Source organism: Calypte anna, chromosome 26, assembly GCF_003957555.1.
Source record: "Calypte anna isolate BGI_N300 chromosome 26, bCalAnn1_v1.p, whole genome shotgun sequence".
In the NCBI taxonomy this organism is placed as follows: domain Eukaryota; kingdom Metazoa; phylum Chordata; class Aves; order Apodiformes; family Trochilidae; genus Calypte; species Calypte anna.
In genome coordinates, this window is record NC_044271.1 from 3,927,214 (window position 1) to 3,943,836 (window position 16,623).

The following is a 16,623-nucleotide window of genomic DNA, read 5'->3' on the forward strand; positions in this document are numbered from 1 at the left end:
CACGGTCCCCAGTGGGGTTGCAGCTGCAGCTCTCCAGCCCCTTCTCAGGGTGGGGGCTCAGGGGGAGCTGTGTCCCCCCTGTATCCATCTGTGCCAGTGTCCATGGCATTGGGGCAGAGCTCATGGTTGTGCTGCTTCCTGCAGGCTATGACTCATCCATCCCCTGTCCTGCAGGAGATGCTTGGGGGTCTACACCAGTTACCAAGGTCCTGGCCACATCTGATGGTTGGGTCCTCAAGCAGGGACATCACCTCCTGCCGTGTCTGAAGCCCCAGGTGGTGGCCCTGGCTCTGTCCTTGGTCCCATCATGCCAAGGCAGAATGGGTCCTGCAGTCCTTCTGTCCCTGTCCCGCCTCCGGGGCGGGGGGTCCAATGCCTGCACTGGCCTCTCCGTGGCCACCATCCCTGTCCTTGGGCTGCAGTGGCCTCACTTGCCCGCTGGGATTCCGTTCTCCCCTACACCCACTGAGCTGAGGGCCATCTCCATCCTGTTCCTCGGGTGCTGTACATCCATGGGCTGTCCCACCGGGGCTGCCTCGAACTGCACCACTGCAGAGAGAAGGCACTTGTCACCCCCAGGCTGGCACTGGGATTGGGGGTGGGGAGGATGGCAGGATCTGGCCCTGTGGAGGGCTGTGGAATGGAGTGGAGTCAGACACTGTCCTCCCCCTTGTAATATGGGAAAGAGCCCCACATCCCTCGGGGCCACCCCAGACAAGGGGGAGAGGATGAGGAAGACCCTCTCCAGAGACAAGGGGAGGTGACACCCAGCAGGGGACAGGAAGGGGGAAGGGCAGAGCCTGCCCAGTGTAGGGGACACAGGACCACTCACTCCCCTGCAGACCCCCCCTCATCCATGGGACCCCCTTTGTGATTCCCAGTGGGAAGCTGATCCACTCGGAGACCAAGCGGTCACATGGGACCAAGCAGCCGGGGTCCTCATCCTCTGTCGGGTCCCCCACCCTGACCCACGGCCCGGCCCGGGGTCCGGTACCCGCTCCGGGTTCTGGTACCTGCTCGGCAGCTGTGCCGGGCGCGGACGACCTGGATCGCCTGCTGGTTCTTGAAGCGGACGAGCCCCATGGTGATCTCTGCGTTCCAGCCCAGGTCCTCCTGTGCGCAGCGGAAGTCGATCTCGTGGCTGTTGTCCATCACCACCGTGAAGTAGATGTGCTGCTCCTTCCACTCCACGCACTCCACCGCCTTCATGCGGGCGAAGCTCAGCTCCTTGCGCCGCGAGCCCTTGGGCTCAAAGAGCTGCAGCCCCTTCTCTGTCAGCAGGCAACGCTTCTTCTTCCAGAGCTGCAGCAGCCCCCCGCTCCGCTTCTCCAGCACCCCCTCTCTCAGCACCTTCTCGGGGGTCATAGCGGCTCCCGGGGACCCTCAGCACCTTCCAGCAGCACAGCTCAGCATCACCCGCCGGGAGATTTCCAGCCCATCCACACCAGAGCCGTGCTCCCCAGGGTCGGGACCCCCGCTCTGCCCTTTTGGGGGGCACCCTCCGCTCCCCGGTGCTCAGAGGGTTTCGGTGATGGGGAGGCCCATGGCAGCCTCCAGCCCTGCAGCCGGGGCTCTGCTCCGCGCAGCGTGTGGGATCCCCAGCGCCGTGCGCCCCAGGAGCTGTCGGTACTTGCCCGGCTGCTCTCCCACTCGCATTCCTGCCCGCCTCGCCTGGCCCCTCCTGCACCCAGCACCCTTCACGCCCAGGCGAAGCCCGGCAGGACCTGGCGCGGCCCCACTTCACCCGGGAGGTGCCTGAGGGTGCCGGCGGGCAAGCGCTGCCCCGGGGTCCTTATGTGAACAGGCAGGGGCTGGGCAGGGGGCTGCATGGCAGAGGGGCTGGGGGAAGACTGCCTGGCAGCCCAGGCACGGGGTGCAGTGCCAGCTTTTGGGGGTGCTGTGCCAGCTTTGGGGGTGCTGTGCCAGCTTTGGGGGTGCAGAGCACCAGCCTGGCACAAAGTTTTGGGGCACACTGTCACTTGCAGCTGGGGCTGTGTGGCTCTGGGTGCAGTGCCAGCCAGGAAAGCAGAGTGGGGTGCAGTCACATCCAGGGTCAGAGGGGTATGGGGTTCAGCAACACCCAGAAGCAGGGGTGCATGGGGTTCAGTGCCATCAGGGGCAGGGGGCTGTGAGTGCAGCACCACACAAAGAGGGGCTGTGGGGACACCTGGGTAGGGTCCAGGAGGGGGAACAAATGCAAATAGGAGGTGTCTGATGTAACCAGTCCAAGCTGCCCCCTGCCATGGGGACAGCCTTTGGCACACACCTCCCACTCAGCCCACACCTCAGGGTGCTGGCCGAGCCCCCATCACACTCAATTCCCATCCCCCAAATCCCCTGGGACAAGCCTTTGAAGCCCCCCCAGGCTGTCCCAAAGGGGGGAGAAGCGTCCCCCAGCCCCGTGTGACCTGTGCGGGGGGATGCAGCCCCGGAGCGGGACAGGAGCAGCCCGGCACAGCCCGGTCCCGCCGGCGTCCACCCTGCCCTGCAGCCAAACACTCGGCTCCCTTCCAGCCCGTCTCGTTCCCAGCAAGCCCAGTTCCCTCTGTTCCTGTGCCAACGCCTGGCACACCAGGGTTCACCATGGGCTGGGGGGGGCAAGAGGGAGAGCGGTGAGGTCTGGGGGGCTTCATGTCCCAGCAGGGACACCTGGGTCCGTGTGCTGGCCATGGGCTGCCAAGGGCGGTGATAGTGACAGCCTGATGGATGTGTCCCCAGAGACGGGGAGGGTGCAAGTCCCTTCACCCAGGTGAGGTCTGGAAGGGGAATGAATTCCCCCGGTGTGTCCTCGGGCTGGGGGGGCTGGGGCTGGCAGCCCATGGTTCCTGGGCACCTACCCTGGAGCTGACCTCCTGAATCACTCTGCCTCAGCCCCCCCCAGTGCCCCGCAGCAGAGCCCCCTTTGCCCCCAGCCCCTCCGCCATCCCTGGGGGCTTCACCTGCAGCCGGTGTGACCGGGGGGCAAAGTCTGCAGGAGTGATGAGATGAACCTCATTATCCCTCATTAGCAGGGCAGGGCAGCGGCTGGCGGAGCCAGGAACTGGTTCATGCTCCCCGAGGCCAACTTCACCACACTGGCAGAGGTCCCGGGTGTCCCAGGAGACCCGGGTTACTGACATGGGGCAGCCCCAGATCCCTCTCAGCCCTCACTAGTCCTGGAGCCTGGCACAGCCAGGTGGGCAGCACAGCCCCGGGGGTCACCCCAAGCCCTCTGGCACTGGCAGATGGAGCAGATGGAGCAGGTTCCCCCTCCCGAGGCTGCTTTCCCACACACAGCTCTGGGGTACTGAGACCTAGAAACAGGGGGTCAGTAGCTTCAGAGGTGTTGCTCCCTGCTCTGCTCGGATGAGCTGAGCTGTCTGTGGGCACTTTTGGTTCATCAGCCAGCCCAGCCTCCTTCCTCATCACCCTTGTGAGACCCAAGGTCTCCTTCGTCACCATGGCACAGCCACTAGATGCCAACTTTGCCCCTCTCTCTCTGAGGCTCCTGCTCCTCTGTTCGTTGCCTCTCCAGGCTCCAGACACCCCATGAAGGTCATTTTCCTGTAGCTGTGGGTGTAAATGAGCTTTGGCAAAGTCCTCTCTCCCCAGCCACCCATTAAAGGGGTGCTGGAGAGTGCCCAGAGGCTGATGTCAGGCTCAGATCCTCAGCCTCCTCTGCTCCAGGATCAACACCCCAGCTCCCTCAGCTGCTCCTGGGCAGAGCTGAGCTCCAGACCCTTCCCCAGCTCCATTGCCCTTCTCTGGACACTCTCCAGCCCCTCAATGTCCTTCTTGTTGTGGGGAGCCCAAAAGTGACCCCAGGAGTGGAGATGCAGTCTCAGCAGTGCAGGGGCTATGTCAGTATCTCTCCTTTTTCTGACACAGCCTCTACAACTCTGGGGAGGAGAGACTCAAGAAAGACTCATTCCAGCTGTATTGACTCAACACCATTGCTTGGGCACAGTCCCTGCCCGCAGCACCTCAGCAGCACCCACCCCACCCTCCGGGGGAAGGCAGGCACCTTCCTAACCCCCCACACCTCCACGGGGAGCAAGGCCCTTGCCAAGCCCAGGAGCCAGGTTTCAGTCTCCACAGGGTGGGACATGAGGCCACTGTGCTACAGCTCCCAACCCTCCACTGCATCCCTGGGATGGGGCTCTGCACCCCAAGTGACAACTGCTGTGGCCTCACCAAACCCCAAGCACACACCCCAGAGCAAGGGGGGGGGAAGCTAAAACTTGTGTACCAGGCTGGGAAACCTGGGGGGAGGAGTTTTAGAGATGCTTTAAGAGCATCCAAAATACCTTCTTGGAAGCTGAGAGTGGGATGAATGGGAGAAAGTGCTGAAGTTGATAAAGGTGCCCCGGTCCTGCCCCAGGAAAGGATTTCTGCCTCTGTTGTGCTTCTCAAAACACAACCCATCTCATTTACTCAACCACAAAGTTTTAAACATTAGAAAAAACAAACCAAACAAACCCCTGAATTCTCTGTGGAGTTCCCAGCTGTAAGCTGCAGTGAGGCCCTCATGGGCACCTCACATGGGTCAAAGGAGAGAATCACAGAAAGCAAGCAAAGATGTTTAGATGAAAATAAATTTAACCTGGGAAGCTGCCAAACCTGACAGCTTCCTGGTGCTGCTGAAAACGCAAGGAGTAGGTGAAAGTTGTGACTTGCCAGTGCTGCTGGGCACACCTGCTTGGAGAGGGACCAAGTCAGAGCACTGCCAGGGGTTTCCATGGGGCAGGCACACGTCTTGTGCTACCCACACACCCAGGAAGGTCCAGCCAGGGCCTCCCAAGCATCAACTGCAGCTTCTGAAAGGGCCTCCCATGGTGAGAGCGGGGACAGAGCTCAGCTGGACACAGCCAGGCCACGTCAAGGACCACCAAGCACTCCCATCCCTAGTGATTTAATTGCAAACCAGAACTGCAAACATTTCCCCTGCCTCCCGACCTCCAGTTCTGACCCCCTCAGCCCCAGGTGGGGACAATGAACCCCAGCAAGCCCAGGCAGGGATCAGCTTTGATGTTTATTGCTCGCTCGGTGACACGGCACAGCTGAGCCATCCAGGTGGGATGGGCAACGTGGAGCAGAACATTTGGGGCCCTCGCAGATGGGGGGTGTGAGCTGTCCCCCCACCAGCACCCCCACCAGCAGGACCTGGTGGGGATGATGTTGGGACCCCCACAGCTTTGGGGTGCACTGGGCCAGAGTGGGAAGGAAGGGACTGGTGCTGTGAAGCAGCAAGTGGTTATTGATGGTGGTGAGGATGCTCACTGCAGTGAGAGAAGGCTTGGGCAGCACACGCTGGTCTGGACAAGCCTTGGGAGAGCAGGGAACTCAGCTCTGGTGCCTCACTGTGAGTGGACGAGTGCCCCAGCACCCTGCCCAAAGCCAAAGCCCTTGGGACCAAAGTTCTTGGCGTAGCAACCTGTAAAGGATGAGAAGGGAGAGATGTGTAAGGCTGGTAGCTGAAGGCAAGCAGGTCCTCCTCTTGAAACAGGCACTGCATAAACAGGGACAGGGTTTGCAGTATTCCTGGGGCAGAGAGGCCCCAGGTGCAGGAGAAAAAGCCCCAGCTGGGTGGCTGCCAGGACCACCACCTCCCCAAACCTCAGAGCCCAAACCTCAGCCCCATCTTCATTCCCAGCTGGGAGGTTCTCATCCCCACCTCCACTCTTCAGAGTGGAGACAAGGCAGAGGGAAGGTGACACTCACCTTTGCAGTAGATCTCCCCATCTTTGTCTGCCAGGGTGGTGGACTCCAGGCTTTTGCCACACTTGGCACAACGGAAGCAGGATTTGTGCCAGGACTGTGGGACAGGAGCAGAGCTGGTCAGACAACACCCAGGGACAGGGCAGTGATGCTCTGGCTACCAAACAAGGTGACTCCTCTGTTTCTAACCCAAAGAGGTCTGAACAGGGTGAAAGCTCTTTGGGAAGACTGAGCATCCCTCCCAGACCCAGGGGAAGGGAAGATACAGAGAGGAAACATCAGGTGTGGTCACTGCTCCCACATTCATCTGGTTTCAGAGAGCTTTCACCACCACTCACAAAAGTCATTTGTACAATAATTTGTAGCATAACCAATCCTGCCCTCTTTGGAGATCATCATCTCTGAATTAAAGCAGGATGATAAATCCTGTGAGTTATCCAAGTGAGGTGCTCTGCTGCTGGGTGTTAGCCCAAGGTTGCAGCAGGGTTGGGCACCATCCCCTGCAAAACTGCAGCTCCAAGGAAGGCAGCAAACAGATACAAGGAATGCAGAAATCAGCCAGTGTTTAAAAATAACAGCCCCCACACACAGAGCTCCACCAGTCCCCTGGGGATAAATGAGCTCAGAGCCTTTGGGCAGACCTTGAGTAGCCAGAGCTGCTCAAAGAGGAGTTTAAATAAACACTCTGGAAAACACGAAACCTTTTTTGGAAGAAAATGTTAAATTAGGGGCTGGAGGAGGAGGTAGCAGATGGAGTCATCCCACAAACATTAGCACATGAAATACATGCTCTGGAATCCTCTCTGGGTTTGGGTGAGTGTGATTGTTTTGCCAGCTTTGGTTCCCCATCAGCTCCCCAGAAGCCCACCAGGGAGCTCAGATCATTATTTTAAAGGTAAGTTTGGCTTCTGACCTTGGACTGCCTCTGAACGTGTCCATCACCAATCCCTGCACTGCCAGCTAGGGTGTGATGAGCTTGGGGGCCCTTTCTGTTGTCTACATGCATCTTTCCTCACTCTGGGGACAGAGGACAAACACAAAATCACCAGGGAAGACTGAGCACAGCAGGGGTGACCCAACATCACTGGTGAGGCTTTCCCAGCAGGGCCATTGGGTCCCCTGTGGCACAGAGTCAAGCAGTCTGACCCAGTGGCCTTGGCAAGCTCTGGACTCATATCCAACCTCAGAGGAAGGGTTACTTAGGGCAGGGACCTCCTCTGGGGTCCCAGGGCTGACAGAGCAGAAGGTGTCCCCATGCCTTTCCAGGCTTCCCAGAACTGGGCCACAGCTCAGAACACCAAGGACCCTGGTGAAGTAAGAAACTTGACACTGGGAACACCAGGGCTGTTATGGAGTCCCCTTCACACCTGATCCTGAACAGACCCAGTGCAGCAGAAGAGCCCTGGGGGAGATGCACCAAGTCCATGCCCACACCTCCAACCACTTTGCCCTGCCTGTGGGCAGCGCTGACCACTGGAATCCATTCTCTGCCCCAGATTTGTGCTGTGGCATCTCAGCCTGAAGCAGAGGGTGGAGAAGGCTTGCTGGGTATTGCACTTGTGCAGTTAGCAGCAGCAGTGGCCATGACCCAGATCACTGCTCATCCTCCCAACACATCCAGCAGCAAGGACATCACTGTGACCTCTGCTGAGCAGTGCTCCAACTATTTATTATAAAATATTTTCCTGCCCCATCTACAAGTCTGTAAGTTGTGATGCAGCCTGGGGAACCTGGCTTCTAGACATATCCAGCTCTCCTTTGGTGCCAGGCTTCCAGATGAGCACAGCCACCAGACCCCAAGCCCGACCTGCAGCAGCCTATTGCTCAGGTCAAGACCTTCTCCAGAGGTCTTCCAGCCACACAGCAACTTGTGGCACCTCCTTGCCCTCTCCACTCCATCCCCCTTCTTACCTTTCCAGCTCCAATCACCTTCTCAGCTGCATACACTGCTTGACCACAACGAGGGCACCCATCAGCACCTCCAACCTTCTGGGCCATCCTGGCTGCATTGGGGTTGGTGGGTCGGTGGGGCTGACCCCTGTGGGTGGAAGGGAGCTCATGATCAGGGCTGCACAAGCAAGAGGGAGGTGGGAAGGGTTTTGGCATCAAAAATCCCAGCCCGGTTTTTGAAGGGCCTGGAGCTTTAGGCACATTATGTTGAGACCCGTGGAAACTTCAGCCTCAGGGCTGCGTGCTGGGAGGGGGCGGGCAGCCTGCTCAGGGAGCCAGGACAGGTCCCATCAAGCCCCATCCCACCCTGCAAAGGGGCTCGGTGGGTTTGCCCCGAGGAGCAGAGGCAGCGCAGCCCCCGGGACGCTCCAGATCAGAGGCTGCTGGAAAATCAGCGTGGGCTCCCCTGCCAAGCTTCACGAGTGGCCAGATCTAAGGGGGAAGGTGCCCACAACAGCCTCGGTTTCCAAAACAAGACTGAAACTCACTCTTCGTATTTGATTCCCAGGGCCTCGCCCCTGTCCGTGCTCAGGGTCCCTGCGCCCTGCCCGTAGCCGTAGCCCTTGGGCCCGTACTTCTTCCCGTAGCAGGACTTGCAGTAAATCTCCTCTCCGTGCACAGCAACCGTCGTGCTGTCCAAGTTCTTCTTACAGACCACTAGGAGAGAGGGGAGGGCCGTGCCATTAGCCTGTGCTCACTAATGAGCTGGGGAAAACAAGTCCTCACAAGGGAAAGCACAGCTCGGGGCTTTCAAGGAGTAAGGAAACCCCAGACAAAAAGGGAGAGCATGCAAACCAGGGAGATAAGGATCAGAACCAGGAGGGTGTCTGGCTTTAAAAGGAAGCAACCGCCAAAGCTGGAGGGTGATGCTGAGAAGAAACAAACTCCTTTAACCCCCTGGATGCTGGTACCTAGTGATGCACCAAACCCAAGGGCTGAACCCTCCCCACAGATCACTGCAGGACTGACAAGCCCAGAATGGAGGTTCCAGCCCCGGGCACACAGGCAGTGAGGGGCACAGGGGAAGGTGATATCAGCACAGGGATTTTCCCTTATGTTTGGGACAGACTCCAAGCAGACCTACAACCACTGACTGCCACTGGAAGTGGTCTGGGACATTACAGTGCAGAGTTCCCTTCCCAGACCCTGAGACCAGGATGGAAGAGTCCATGCTAACATAAACCCCCTGGTCCCTGCCATCATGAGGATGTGTGCACAAGGTGGTCTCAGGTAAGGAACATCACCTCAGCTGGGTATTCAAACCTTGGGATGTAAGATGGGCCAGGAGCAGCCAGCAGCCAGGCTTGGGGTCCCAGCTGAGCCCATCCAGAGTTTGAGGTTGATGCTGGCTCAGACCCCACAGATCCTTCTCCTGCTTTTTAATTACTCCTGTCCCACCTCTGATCTCAGCCCGCACATGGGCTTCCAAACCCATCCTGGAACATGCTGCCCAGCCAGCTGGAACAGAAGGTGAGCAGCACTCAAACGAGCTCACAGAGATCTCTGGTGTTTACCTGCCCCAGTGCAGCATCCCCACACCCAGGGCAGTGGCATCCAGCCCTCAGAACCAAATCCTGATACAGCTGTGACACAGCCTCCCCCTATCCTGCTCACATGCCTTAAATGTCAGGGCTCCCAGCAGCCTGCTGGCCTCTTCACCAGCAGGAAAGTTTCTTGGCCTTTTCCAGAATGGCAGGAATGCAAACACAGCAGAGCTCTCCTCCCAGAGCTGTGCAAATCACAGCACTCAATTCAGGGGTGAGAGGCAGCCTCCCTCAGCCCAACTACTAAATATGGTTCTCCTGGGCTGTGGAGAACCCTGGGTGCTGCTGCTGGGAGAAGGAGATGGAGATTGAAATGCCTCCTGGCACCTAGGGAGGGTCTGGCAGGGTCCCCTCCTGGCTATGAGCTCCCCCATCCCAACATGGCAAGAGGTGGGGATGGAGCAGGCATCCCAGTCGAGAAAGACCAGTTCTGGATAACTGGTTCTGTTGCTGCCAAGCTGGTGTTAGGGGTGTCTCTGCTTTACCTAAAGCTCCTCAGGAGCTGCATTCAGACAGATGCCCCAGGATGGGAATTTGGGCACTTTTACTGGCAGGTTTAAAGAGATTCGACCTAGAGGTGGGAAAGAATTATCTCAGCAGCATCTTTCTCTGCCACCATGCTGGGTGGTTTTAGAGCTATAAGTGAAGCTTTCACATCTCATCTACATGATCCACAGAGCTTCAGGAAGCAAGAGAAAAATTCTTTCCTTGTCTTCTTCCTAGAAATCACACACAGCTCCCAGGTTTCTGCATTGCAGGAATTCCATCACCCTGCACTCACTGAGTTAAGGACCCTCTGTTTTTCTAAGAGAAGCTGAGTTGCTCCACAAAACAATTAGACAAGAGCTGCTGCCACTTCCAGAGGCCAAACAGCCTCATTACAGCACAGCTCTGCCATGTGCTATTGCCTCACTTGGATCAATGCCACCAAGTCAATCAGCAAGTCAGTCCCTGAGCTGATCTCCAGCTCTGATGCACTGCGGTAGGTTTGGCTCCTTCTTGATTATTTTTTTTTTTTTATTGGGTCACAAGTGTTTTGGGTTTTGTTTGCTTAAAGATACTGTCTAAATTCCCTGATAACACCCAAATGTGGCACTCAGTTACCCTCCCTGGAGGGATTCAGACCTGTAGCTGTGGTGCTGAGGGTTCAGTGGTGGCCTTGGCAGTGCTGGGTTAACAGTGGGACTGGATGGTATAAAAGGTCTTTTCCAACCAAAACAATTCCAGCACAGGAGCTCGGTGCAGCTTGGCATCACCTGCAGCCCGTGGGATGGGACTGGGAACAGCTGGCAGCACCACGGGATGGCAGGAAAGCCAAGAGCTGGACTGGGGAGGCCACGGGCAGGCCAGGCAGAACTGCTGGAGTGGGTGTGGAGTGGGGTTATGTCCATCTGCAAAACCCAGGGAGAGAAGCCCCGGGTCTGGTCAGCTCTGGACCACTCTCTGGTGAGTCGCTGCCAAGAGCAGACATGGGATGACCTTCCTCCCCATTCTGGGCAGTGCTTCCTGCTGCAGGCAATGCCTTTTGCCTGATTCCATGGCTCCTGCAGGACTGCCCCATACCCTGGGTGCTGCAGTGTGCAGCAGAAGCTCTCCCTACACCATCCACAGGGGAAGGGCAGATTCAGTGCCGTGGAGCTTGAGGTCCTGCACCCATGTGAAGATGACAGAGATGAGGGCAACGTTGCCACCCTCCTTATCTGAGGCTGCAGAAACACACAGCTTCCTGCCTGTCACCCTCTGCCCACCCTGGGAAAGCCTCTGTGAGTCCTCTCAAACAAAACAAGGTTCCCAGCCTGGGAACTCCCATGTACGGAGCCACCAGCCATGTCAGTCACCCCTCACCCTGCACAGGGAGCAGGGACACAGCAACAGCCTCACAGCTCCATCCACATCCCTGGCGGAAAGGATCCAGTATCTGTTCCAGGTAGACACAGGAGTATGGCACAGATCAGTCTCATGAGGACACAGGAATTTTCCTGCTGGAATAGGTCTCATGAGATCAGTTCTGGCTGCCTGTCTGATTCTGGGCACAGTTCTGCTTGCTGCCCACCTGGAAAAGATGACATCTGTGTTCCCTGCTGCAGAGGGATGGTGAGGCTGGGAACAGGTACAGGGACCAGCTGAGAAAGTGAAGCCTCAGCAGGACCTTGCTGCAGGACAGCTCTGAAAATGCTTTTTCTTCTGCATGGGTCACAGAGCAGCAGCAGGAGTGAGTTGATGAGCCAGCAGTGACCACAGGAAACACACACGCTCCATGAGAACCACTGGTCTTGCTATGGGCTCATCCTCATGGGCAGGGAACAGAAATCTGGTAAAACACAGGCTGAGGACAGGGGCTGAAAGTCCTTGCAGCACTGCTGGATGTGGATGCCCCAGGTTTAAAAAGCTGCTCTCAGTACCATAGCTCTACTCCCCTGTTCCTGCACTGCTGCCTGGGGATCTCCAAAGGGCCAGGAAAGGTCTCTGGGGACCTGCAGCATGAACCCAAGAGGATCTGTAGGATCCTGCAGAGCAGGCAGAGGAAGGGACCCCTGCTGCCTGTCCCTGGAGGTGACACTGAGATCTAAACACACAAGAGAGACACCTGGTATCCTCAGTAGAAGACTGACAGGCAAGCTGGAGGTGATGCTTTTGCACTTCACAGTGAGCTTTCTACCAACATCAAGGCCAGGCCAGGACAACATCTTCTTCCCATCACTCCCTGAGACACAGGGACAGAGCTCCTGAGGACAGAAACCCTTTTATTATGGCAAACTCACCTAGAAGACTAAAACTACCATCACCCCAGAGCATTGCATGTGATGTACCACCTCCTGCCACCACTTGTTTGGACAGTCCCAGTCTCATACTCTAATTTTGAACATCTGGAGATGGTCTAAGGGACTCAGCCTGGTGCAGGGACAGATGAAGCCTTTGAGTGGGCTGAGGTCAGCCCTGACAGCTTGGATGGCCCCTGGTGTCCTGGGATGATCTGCTTCCTTCAGCAGGAATAACTTCCAAGCCAGGAGGAAAGCAGAAAGCCTGCAGCCCACGGGAGGTAAGGATCTTACTGAGTGTTTACGTGGCCCATAAACAGGATGTGAGAGAGCAGGAAGCAGGGTGGGAGGGCAGAGGAAAGGGCTGGTACTCACTGCACAAGAAACAGGACTTGTGGAAGCTGTTGCCTTCACACTGCACCTCCTCAGCAAAGTACACGGCCTTCTGGCACACACCACACTTCTTCCCTCCTCCCCAGTTCGGCATCCTGCAGGAAAAACACAGAGATGGCAGGGGGACAGGCAGGGCCATGGGGCAGCCATAGGGCAGGCAGAGGAGCCATGGGGCAGAGAGATGGAGCTGTGGAGGGTGTGGGGACTGGGAGTGGGGGGACTGTGCTGGCTCCAGGGGCCCCAGGAGCTGTGTTCAGGCTGTCACCACAGCCACTGGGCAGTTCCTTTCCTGCAGGCTGGGCTTCCCACCACTGCCCAGCTCCTGCCAAATCCCTCCCTTTCAGACTGATCCTTCCACTTCCAGACTTTGCATTGCCTTAAAAGGACACAATGGGTTTCTCTCCAGAGCCTGTTTTTCCTCCTGCACCTGAGCTACACTAAAGAACCAGGCACAGGAGCGTAGAACCATGGTTTGGGTTGGAGAAGACCTTTCAGATCCCTGAGCCATTAACCCAGCACTGCCCAGGCCACCCCCACCCCATGTCTCTCATCCCCACATCTCCAGGGCTCTGAAACCCCTCCAGGGATGATGGGGACTCCAGCCCTGCCCTGGGCAGCCTAGGCCAGGCCCTGACAACCCTTTCCAGGGAGAAATTGTTCCCAGGCTCCAAACTAAACCTCCCCTGGCACAACTTGGGTTGTGCCAAAAGTTCCTCTTGTCCCATCCCTTGTTCCTTGGGAGCAGAGGCTGCAGCCCACCTTGCCCCAGCTTCCTTTCAGACATAAACCAGTATGGAACCAGTCTGTGCTGGTGCTCTGGGGTGTCATCTAAACCCAGGCTAAGAGTGGAAGCAGTGGGCAGATCAAACCAAGGCATCAGGGAGCAGGGACCCTCCTTACTGTGGACTGAAAGATCGTGTCACTCACATCAAAGCTGACAAGCAGTGTTTCACCTTCCTCAGAGGATGGGTTTTACCTGCTAGAGCTAAAGCAGCACGTGTGGACACAGGTTGACCTCTATGGGACCTCTCAGGGCAGGTTCTGTCCCTTCACCCTCTAATGAACCTTCAGCCACCAGGATGTCAGCTCAACCATTCCAGCTTCTGCCATAGCTGGAAAGCCTTTCCCCCAAGTGTTCTCAGGTGTTCTACCTACATCCTACAGTAATAAATTGCAGAGGAATCGCTCTGTGCTTGGAGGAGATCACTGTGAAACAGGAGACTCAGGCTTGACCATGTAAAGGATTCTCTCTTTTTTTTTTTTTTTCCAATAAGAACATTTGCCACAAGTGGAAATAATCTATAGAAGCAAGTCAGAACTTTTCCCCCTGCCCCCACACAACAGTGCCAGTGAGGAGAAATGAAGGCAATTCGTGGTGCAGTGATGTGAAACTGGTGAACAATGGGGACCTGAGGCTGGTGAGCACTGGCAAAACACTGGGCATCACCATGGAGAAATCAGAGAACTGACCCAGGAGATGCAGTTGTGTCAGATCAGACATCTCTGAGGGCTTTGCCATGGGAGGACAGCAGGTCAGGACAGTCCAAGGTCCACAGTGATCCTCACAGATGGCTCGTCTACTCTACAGCTCTCTAAGCAACACAGCCAGGTGTTATTTTTGCTGTCACCACTAAGTTCAGGGCTGTTGTGCCAAGGAAGGGGCCAGCGTGAGGCCAGCACCAGCTGAGCCACCTGCCAGATGTGGCATTTGCAGGAGTGCTGAGGAAAGCTCCTGACTCCTGCAGGAATCAAAATCCAGAACCTGAACAAGCCCACTTGAACTTTTGCAGAGCCCTTATATTTTATATTTATGTATTACTTTTTACAAGGGCATGTAGTGATAGGGCAAGGCATAACAGCTTTAACTGGAAGGGGGTAGATTGAGGTTAAACATCAGAAGGAAATTCTTCACTATGAGGGTGCTGAGCCCCAGGTTGCCCCCAGAAGCTGTGGCTGCCCCATCCCTGGCAGTGTTGAAGGTTGGATGGGGCTTGGAGCACCCTGGGCTGGGGGAGGGGTCCCTGACCATGGCAGGGGTGGCACAGGATGAGCTTAAAGGTCCCTTCCAACCCAAACCAGTCTTCAGTTCTGGGATTCCCCATTCCTCATCATTTTGTGCCGTCTCCCAAGAGTGGAGAGCCAAGCTCTGCCACTCCAGAGGTTGGGTTCAGGCACTGACATCCCAGAGAGGTCCCAGTCCAGGAGTCAGGAGTCACAAAGACCTGGCATCAGGGAGTGTTTTTGCCAGGTCCTGATTACCCATCCCACCCACAGGCACCTCGGAGGTTTGAAAAGCAGCAGCTGGAGCTGTGCTGGAGCATGTGCCCAGCCGGGCCCTCAGCGATGCAAACCCCATAAAGCAACCCCAGTCCACACCAGCAGAGGATCTGCCTCAGTTTCCCCAATGTAAACTTTACTTAGGCCGCAAAGATAAGGCCACAGCAGACCCCACGCTGTGGTGAGGGGATGGGGGGGGGCAAGGACCGGAGCTTTCCCAAGGGCTCAGCCCGGGGGTGCCGTTAGCACCAGCACAAAGTTTGGCGGCCGCGCTGAGCCGCTCTCTGCCGGCTCCGGGAATTTCCCCGCATCTGATGCAAGAGCTTTGCCTTCCGTATCTGCCCGGCTCCTCGGGTGCTTCCCTGCCCGGGTGGGCCCCGCACGGCGCCAGCCCCCAGCCCAGGGGAGATGCCGGGGGGCAGCGGGACCGATGGGCACTGCCCGCCCCGGGGCACCCCCGGAGGCTCCGCCGTGGGGAGGGGGGACTCGGTCCCACGGGGCCCGACGGCCGCTCCAGTCCCGCTCCTACCTGCAGCCGGGCCGGGTCGGTATCGGTATCGGGATCCGGATCGGCGTCGGTGCCGGTGCCGAAGCGGTCTGGGGCTGGCAGCTGCCCGCGGCTTTTGTGGGCGGTGGGGGAAGGCGGGTCGCGGGGCGGTGGCCGTGACATCAGCCCGGCCCGGCCCGGCCCGGCCCGGAGGAGCTCGGCGCCGCTCAGGGCCCGGCGGAGGAGGGCACGGACGGGTCCCACAACCACCCCGGACCTGACACCGGCATCAGCCCCGGAACTGCTCCACGGCCACCCCCAGCTTCAGCCCCGGCTCCCGGACCACCCTGGCTCCAGCCCCACCACCGACCTCGCGCCCTGCCACTGGGAGCCCCCTCTCTCAGGGATTTTTGGTGCTCTAGAAGATTCAAAGAAGATTCAGTCCATCAGTGCTCCATCACCTATACTTGGAGGCCAGCAGAAGGGAACCCCTTCCAGGAGCAGCTCCACAGGAAGGGCAGCTGGGAGAAGGGAATAGTTTTCCCAGTGTCTGTAGCTGCTTCCCAGCCAAAGCCTCTGTCCTGGGAGTCCCTGAGGTATCAGTGCTCCATGAGGACTTTCCAACCCCTGAGTAGGTGAGGATGGAGAGAGCTGGGTGCTCCAGTGCTGACTGCTGTGGCCATGGACAGGATTGTCAAGCCAGGCCAAAACAGAGTTAGCAAAAGGTCTTATTTAATTTTTCTTGCCTGGGCTGGCCTTTTCCTACTTGAAAAATGTAAATAGGCATTAAAGCAAACAAGGCAGGAAGAGGCTGTCTGCTGCTCTCCAGGGATCAGGGGACCCTTCCCACCCATCCCATGTGCAGGGTGGCTGAGGAGCCCAGGATGGTGTGGCTGCTGGGAGTGCACTGGGAAACGGAGAGGAAAGGAGGAGGGCAGAGGCAGGGAGGTGCTTCCTTTGGACCTGGAAAACTTTGGCATTAGATTGAACAGTAATTTTGCCCTGACCTCTGGGTAAGAATTTCCCGGTCCTGAATCAAAGCCTGAAAGGCAGGAAGAGGATAAGGATCACAAGGGGAGAATGTGCTGCTCATGTCCTGTGCAAGGAAAGCTTTTGTTACAGAGGACCAGGATGCCTTTTCTCCTGCAGCTGGTGGAGGTGCCATGCTGAGTGTGCCCCACCTGCAGGAATGGGCATCTGGGGGCTTGCTGGGGGATCCTGGCCCCTGACCAAGCACCAACCAGCAGAGCAGAAGTGACCTGGAGGACCCCTGGGCATGGCCCATCCAACAGCTTGGAGCACAACAGGTCACCTCATCACTGGGGACATTAGGAACAGGTGACATTGGGGACATTAACCAGGTACTCAAGGCCCCACTGAAGGGAACGTGTGGGTCTCAGTTAACAGGGTTCAGCCACATTACTGCGTGGGGTGCTACCAGTGGCCATGATGCAGATTGGGTCACTGTGAAGAGGCACCTTGGTACCACCCAGTGCAGTTGGTCATGCTGGCCACA

The 16,623-nt window shown here is 57.5% G+C and overlaps 2 protein-coding genes across 2 annotated transcripts; both read right to left on the bottom strand.

Moving 5' to 3' along the window:
• Positions 1-427: 427 nt before the first annotated feature.
• On the bottom strand, positions 428-1,365 carry PHLDA3 (pleckstrin homology like domain family A member 3). Its single transcript, XM_008499515.1, has 2 exons — positions 1,014-1,365; positions 428-549 (listed from the first exon to the last, which is right to left on the bottom strand). The coding sequence occupies exons 1-2, from the start codon at positions 1,363-1,365 to the stop codon at positions 428-430; spliced, it is 474 nt and encodes a 157-aa protein (XP_008497737.1).
• Positions 1,366-4,992: 3,627 nt separating this feature from the next.
• On the bottom strand, positions 4,993-15,290 carry CSRP1 (cysteine and glycine rich protein 1). Its single transcript, XM_030465654.1, has 6 exons — positions 15,150-15,290; positions 12,326-12,438; positions 8,136-8,304; positions 7,609-7,735; positions 5,701-5,794; positions 4,993-5,413 (listed from the first exon to the last, which is right to left on the bottom strand). Exons 2-6 carry the CDS (start codon positions 12,435-12,437, stop codon positions 5,337-5,339), a joined length of 579 nt encoding a protein of 192 aa, XP_030321514.1. The 5' UTR covers position 12,438; positions 15,150-15,290; the 3' UTR covers positions 4,993-5,336.
• Positions 15,291-16,623: the final 1,333 nt, after the last annotated feature.